The 7,710-nt window shown below is 43.0% G+C and overlaps 1 protein-coding gene across 1 annotated transcript; it reads left to right on the top strand.

Annotated features, from left to right (window-relative positions):
* The first annotated feature begins 5,087 nt into the window (after positions 1-5,087).
* On the top strand, positions 5,088-6,038 carry LOC124276716 (adhesive plaque matrix protein-like). The gene is given in 4 exon segments (XM_046712358.1): positions 5,088-5,146; positions 5,341-5,364; positions 5,366-5,402; positions 5,949-6,038. Coding segments are annotated over 4 exon segments (210 nt in total).
* The last annotated feature ends 1,672 nt before the right edge of the window (positions 6,039-7,710 follow it).

Genomic DNA, 7,710 nt, shown 5'->3' with positions numbered 1-7,710 from the left:
CAATCTCACAAAGGTATAAATTACTTCTCATCGAATTCATTCGCCATTCCTATTACCAAATACGGGTAATTTAGCACAGGATCCTATGTCTGGCTAGAGGAAGTACACCTGATTGTCGCCCATGATATTCAGCACTGAAAACTACCAGGAGAACATATGTAATGTAATTAATGTAAAACCCTATAGTTGAACGAACCTAAACATACTTTAATGAACAAACTCTGGGTTTTTTAAACAGTTTTTTCTTTAATTTCCGAAGGTGAAACGATATATGACAATGTGTTTCTCACGCATGTCAGTTGTCATGGAAACAGTAAGGTGATAATTTACATTTGGTCAGCAATTTAGTTTAGGCTGCATATGAACACCTGCCTGTGTCACCGCCATTATCTACAACATCTTCTCTTGTTTGTAGGACATACGCCTTTGAAGACGCTCACATTGGAATCTCAACATGTGAAACTGAAGACTACCACGCTCACGCTCACACTCACACTCACGCTCACACCAATCCAGACTTCTACCAATCCTGTAAATAGACTCGATCAGCTTCTTAGACTAGATTTGTTTGTTAGAAACTGTCGGAAGATGATACCTGTTAGAAGGCATTCAGCAGCATGTTGCACCACAAATACACACTGTCATTTTAATGAACAATGTCGTGTTGCCATAGCTAAGTCCCCTAACAACATGTCAGCTTAATCATTTCACTCGTTGTTTCTACATATAGTAATGTATTGTGACGGTGATAATCAGGATCTGTGAGGAACGTCCAACATTGCTGACAATATCTTCACCTCTTTCATGCACATGTATCAGCAGTGAATAAAACTCCCCAGAGTTGTATATATAATGTGTGTTACAGATATGAAATAGTGGCATGCTGTATTTCCAGTTTCACTTACTTGTGTTTGATAGCGTGCTAAAATGTTTGTTTCATTGAATATAAAATATAAACTTATCTATTGAGAGTAAAATCACGGCATTTGACTTTAGCGTGTGGATACATGCATTACCAAGATACTACATGCATCAAGACCATATCCATGGACTACATGATAGTATGCTGATGCCGGAGCAGTACCGTGTCCTGATGGTGCTATGTCCAGGACCTACAGTTATATTTGTGTCAACAGGATATATTTTGCTGACATGTGTTCTCATTAAATGTTGAAATCCACTAAGGAAACCTATTCAAGTGGGACATTACATAGGGGGTTTATTTGGAAAAGAGTTTCTTAGTTTTCTTTACGTAAGAAATACTGGAAACCGTGCTTTGGTCACTGCATCATGTAACAGGCAATGAACACATATACGTGCGTATACATTGTAGTGGATCTAACAATTATTTAAAGTTACCCAAAGTGCATTTTTATGTTTAAAAGTTTAAGTGATTAGTACAAACAGAAGTTGACAAATAGCAGTTAAACGTGAAAACAAATCTCCAATGAAGATTCCCCAAACCATTATTCAATGAACTCGAAATTTAAATGGAAATACTGTATAGTGACTTGTCAAAGAGAGAAAGCGCACTATCCAACTAGCGCGCCCGCTGCCAGGATGTGTGTCGCCTAGCTGAGCCCGCGAGTCTGATGCTAGAAGTGGGCAGCACGCCACACACACATAGCTCTTACACAGCTACAGAACACAATGATAACACAGCAGGGAAAAGTGCACTACATAATCAAGTTTCTAACATGTTACGACCATAAGGAAAACTAACAGTTTTGTCCACCATGTAAAGATGTAGGCCGAGGCTGCAGTAATCAGTGGACGACTTGTCTGAGGTTGTTTGTTTCGAACACTCGTTGACAAGTAATCTTTATGACTTTCATATCGTATATGCTTATTTAAATTTTAGACTTCTGCACACCATTTTCTGTCGGAAATAATGCTACTGTACTTTCATGTCAAATGACAAAAATAACTCATCAACTAGTAATCCAACCAGGCCAAATGTATAACTTTAGGAGTAGAACTTCTAACTTTTACGACCCGTGAAGATCCGGGGTAGAATAGGTCTTCAGCAACCCATGTGCTTGCCATAAAAAGGCGACTATCTTGTCGTAAGAGGCGACTAACGGGATCGGGTGGTCAGTTTCGATGACTTGGTTGACACATGTCATCGGTTCCCAATTGCGCAGATCGATGCTCATGCTGTTGATCACTGGATTGTCTGGTCCAGACTCGATTATTTACAGACCGCCGCCATATAGCTGGAATATTGCTGAGTGCGGCGTAAAACTAAACTCACTCACTCACTCACTCTAGCTTTTACTGACGCGTTCCCACTTCTCCAAGACTGTTAACTGCAAATATTACATTTAATATTTTTTAATTCTTTCTTAGATATTGGCAACGCACCACTCTGTAGTAATACAGTACTGTTATGTATTCTTTCAATGATATTGGCAACACAACGATGTGCAGTCAGATATAATTGTGATGAATGCTTACAATAGTATTGGCAACACAACGATGTGCAGTCAGATATAATTGTGAAACATTCTTACAATGATATTGGCAACACAACGGTGTGCAGTCAGATATAATTGTGATACATTCTTACAATGGTATTGGCAACACTACGATGTGCAGTCAGATATAATTGTGATACATTCTTACAATGGTATTGACATCAGAACGATGTGCAGTCAGATAAAATTGTGACAAATGCTTACAATGATACTGGCAACACAACGATGTGCAGTCAGATATAATTGTGATACATTCTTACAATGGTATTGGCAACACAACGATGTGCAGTCAGATATAATTGTGATAAATGCTTACAATGGTATTGGCAACACAACGATGTGCAGTCAGATATAATTGTGATAAATGCTTACAGTGATATTGGCAACACAACGATGTGCAGTCGGATATAATTGTGATGCATTCTTACAATGGTATTGGCAACACTACGATGTGCAGTCAGATATAATTGTGATGCATTCTTACAATGATATTGGCAACACAACGATGTACAGTCAGATATAATTGTGATAAATGCTTACAATGGTATTGGCAACACAACGATGTGCAGTCAGATATAATTGTGATGCATTCTTACAATGGTATTGGCAACACAACGATGTGCAGTCAGATATAATTGTGATAAATGCTTACAGTGATATTGGCAACACAACGATGTGCAGTCAGATATAAATGTGATAAATGCTTACAGTGATATTGGCAACACAACGATGTGCAGTCAGATATAAATGTGATAAATGCTTACAATAATACTGGCAACAGAACGATGTGCATGCAGTCAGATATAATTGTGATAAATGCTTACAGTGATATTGGCAACACAACGATGTGCAGTCAGATATAAATGTGATAAATTCTTACAATGATATTGGCAACAGAACGTTGTGCAGTCAGATATAATTGTGATAAATGCTTACAGTGATATTGGCAACACAACGATGTGCAGTCAGATATAATTGTGATACATTCTTACAATGATATTGGCAACAGAACGATGTGCAGTCAGATATAAATGTGATAAATTCTTACAATGATACTGGCAACACAACGATGTGCAATCCGATAAAATTGTGATAAATTCTTAAAATGGTATACTCAACACAGCAACGTGCTGTCATATATTACTGTAATATATTCTTTCAATGCTGCGTGCCATTCAGTAACGTGTAGTCACATATTGTTGTAGTATGTTACCAAAATGAAATAGGCAATGCAACAATTAGCACCCAGATGTTATTGTAATATGTTCTAAAAAATGTCCTCAGGCGATCTGTAGTCAGTTATTTTGTGATATTTTCAGCGCCTTGAAAAGTTGCGTGGATGTGTGCGCTATATGAATATCCTATAATAATAAAATAATAATAATAACATTTTTGCAATGATATAGGGACCACAACAATGTGCTGTCAGATAGCAGTGTAACATATTCTTAAATGATGTAGGCAACATCAAAGTGCATATGATTTATCACTGTAAATTGTAAATGATTGTATCTTGGTTTCTCCATGGACGGCAATATGATCAAGAAGTCCAAGAATACACACCCTCCGCCCCCAAAACTCCACTTTACCCCTACCCCCAACCGCCACGTCATACCCCTCTCGCACCGTCACTCTAATAGTATTACACAAATGGTTTTCGTTTAACCATTTTTTCGCTTTCCTGACTTACTTTTTCTAAAGTAGCACAGGCTCTGTTGGTAAACTACTAGTAGGAACGTGGGTACCATCTCAACTGGGGTGTCTCGGTTGTTGTAGCTGACGGAAGTAATGAGCAGGTTTTTTTCAGCGGAACACGTGCTGCTCTGGCGCACCTCCAACATGGTTCACATTCTGACGTAAGCAGTCACGTGCCTCTCATTTGGAAATCAACAAAATGACATTGTTATTCTAAGCTCATGATAGTGTGTAACAAGACAAGGGGATGTCGCCCCTGTTTGAATTGCACACCAAATTATACTACAATGGCTATTGTGAATGCCGTGCTCGGCCCATGGCCCCTGTAGGCTGTATGCACGTGTGTTCGAGTCACGTGACGGGGGGAGTGCCCGTCTAATGAGCTACCCTGATAACGGCGGTTGGATAGGCAGAACCCCTCATATTCCACACTCCGCCCGCTGACTCATGTTCGCTAGCCACTGACAAGGAATCGATCTATTTTTCTCAAGTGTCATCCTAATGAGAAATACATGTTCTTTAAACCTCTTTGTCGCAGAGCTAGCGTCGCATGGTGCCAAACTCTCGGCGCTCGTCAAACCCGTGCTTAATGGAACAACTCACATTGTCATTAGCGCGCGTGCAGGGGAAGGCAAATAAGTCACTAATGAGTAGTCAATTAGCCACCTTCAGCCGGTAGAAAAGAAGAGACTTGCGCGATATCCACAAATTATCAATTAATTCCCAGCAACGTGGACATTTCTGGGATTGTAATTGTCGGCTTGTCCAACTTGTAGGTATTAATTGAGAGATAGGATCTGCCTGCTGGCTGAAAACATTGGCGACCCTTCCGTCAATAAGAGCTTCCGCGCAGTCAACTCAAGGAGCAAAACAGCGAGAACTTGAAACCTTGAAGCAAAACATGTTACATAAACAATGGCATCAGCTGGCGGCCAGGGGACAAGGAGGATGTCCACGGGGGCTAGACGGGAGTAGTAATCACTGAACGGCAGTTCCACCGGCATCCTACCCTGCAGCTATCCAAAACCTGCCCTACCTACATAGCTACCCACCCACCTACTTACCTACATAGCTACCCACCCACCTACCTGCCTACATAGCTACCCACCTACCTACCTACCTACCTACATAGCTACCCACCCACCTACCTAACTACCTACCTACATAGCTACCCACCCACCTACCTACCTACATAGCTACCCACCCACCTACCTACATAGCTACCCACCCACCTACCTACCTACATAGCTACCCACCCACCTACCTACCTTCATAGCTACCCACCTACCTAAATACCTACATACATAGCTGCCCACCTACCTAACTACCTACCTACATAGCTACCCACCCACCTACATAGCTACATAGCTACCCACCTACCTAAATACCTACATACATAGCTACCCACCTACCTAACTACCTACCTACATAGCTACCCACCCACCTACCTACCTTCATATAGCTACCCACCTACCTAAATACCTACATACATAGCTACCCACCTACCTAACTACTTACCTACATAGCTACCCACCCACCTACATAGCTACATAGCTACCCACCCACCTACCTACATAGCTACCCACCTACCTAACTACCTACCTACATAGCTACCCACCTACCTATCCACCCACCTACCTACCTACATAGCTACCCACCTACCTAACTACCTACATACATAGCTACCCACCCACCTACCTACCTACATATAGCTACCCACCCACCTACCTACCTACATAGCTACCCACCTACCTAACTACCTACCTACATAGCTACCCACCTACCTATCCACCCACCTACCTAACTACCTACCTACATAGCTACCCCACCCACCCACCTACCTACCTATATAGCTACCCACCATAGGCTAGCACCCACCACCTTAATCCACCTTAAGCATACATATCATTCCACCCACCTACCTACCTACATAGCTACCCACCCACCTATACCTACCTACATAGCTACCCACCTACCTAACTACACCTACATAGCTACCCACCTACCTATCCACCCACCTACCTAACTACCTACCTACATAGCTACCCACCCACCCACCTACCTACATAGCTACCCACCTACCTATAGCCACCCACCCACCTACCTACCTACATACATAGCTACCCACCTACCTATCGCCACCCACCCACCTACCTACCTACGTAGCTACACACCTACCTACCTACATAGCTACCTACATAGCCCCCCACGTACATAGCTACCTACCTACATAGCTACCTACATAGCTACCCACCTATCTACCTACCCACCTACCTATAGCCACCCACCCACCTACCTACCTACATAGCTACCCACCTACCTATCGCCACCCACCCACCTACCTACCTACATAGCTACCTACATAGCTACCCACCTACCTACCTACCCACCTACCTATCGCCACCCACCCACCTACCTACCTACATAGCTACCTACATAGCTACCAACCTACCTACCTACCCACCTACCTATAGCCACCCACCCACCTACCTACCTACATAGATACCCACCTACCTAACTACCTACCTACATAGCTACCCACCTACCTATAGCCACCCACCCACCTACCTACATACATACATAGCTACCCACCTACCTATCGCCACCCACCCACCTACCTACCTACATAGCTACCTACATAGATACCCACCTTCCTACATAGATACCTACATAGATACCCACCTACCTATAGCCACCCATCCACCCACCTACCTACCTACATAGCTACCTACCTACACCTACGTACCTACCAACCTACCTACCTACGCACCCACGCCCACCTTACCTATCAACCTACACCTATGCCCCTACGTACCAACGTACCTACCTACCTACTCTCCCCCGCTTACCTACCTATCAACCTACAGCTACGCACCTACGTGCCTACTAACCTACACCTACGCACCTACCTATCGAAACCTACGTATCTACATTCCTACCTACTTGTATAGCCCGTACGACGTATTCTGACTAACTATGCTATATCCATCAATCATCCATCCGTCTGTCTGTCCGTCTGTCCGTGATTAAGGGCACTCATGTCAATGTAGAAAGTGTATTGGTATGCACTTATCTGGCTGCATGGACGGCAGTGTGTGTGGACATGTCGGCAGCATCTGGCCCCTGTATTCCAGTCAGCTGGACAGCCGGCGATGTGTGTGCGCTTCTGTATTTATATGTTGATGTAAACAGTCGCGATTAAACAAGTGTGCATTTACAAATAGTACACGCCAGAAGGCCTCTGGTCATCTGTTGAGCCGACATGATGGGCCACATTGCTAAACAACATAACTCATATGAGGCCCAGCCGTATACTCTCATGTCCGGTCTTGCCCATTACCAGCATTGCGTGGAGACTTTATGGAAATATTAAGGTTACTTGCAGTTTCTTTGGTGTCTAATTTACACAAACACGCACAGCCGGTGTACGCCATGTCTTTGTCGGCCGTGTCTACAGGGCCCCTGACGTCACATGCAACATATACGAGCAGAGCATGTGTTCTGTCATTGTCAGCAATGAGTATGTTCTTGTTTGGAT

The sequence above is a fragment of the Haliotis rubra genome, unplaced genomic scaffold (assembly GCF_003918875.1).
Source record: "Haliotis rubra isolate DU_JTF1 unplaced genomic scaffold, ASM391887v1 Scf212, whole genome shotgun sequence".
Taxonomy (NCBI): domain Eukaryota; kingdom Metazoa; phylum Mollusca; class Gastropoda; order Lepetellida; family Haliotidae; genus Haliotis; species Haliotis rubra.
This window is presented reverse-complemented; position numbering and strand designations above follow the sequence as displayed.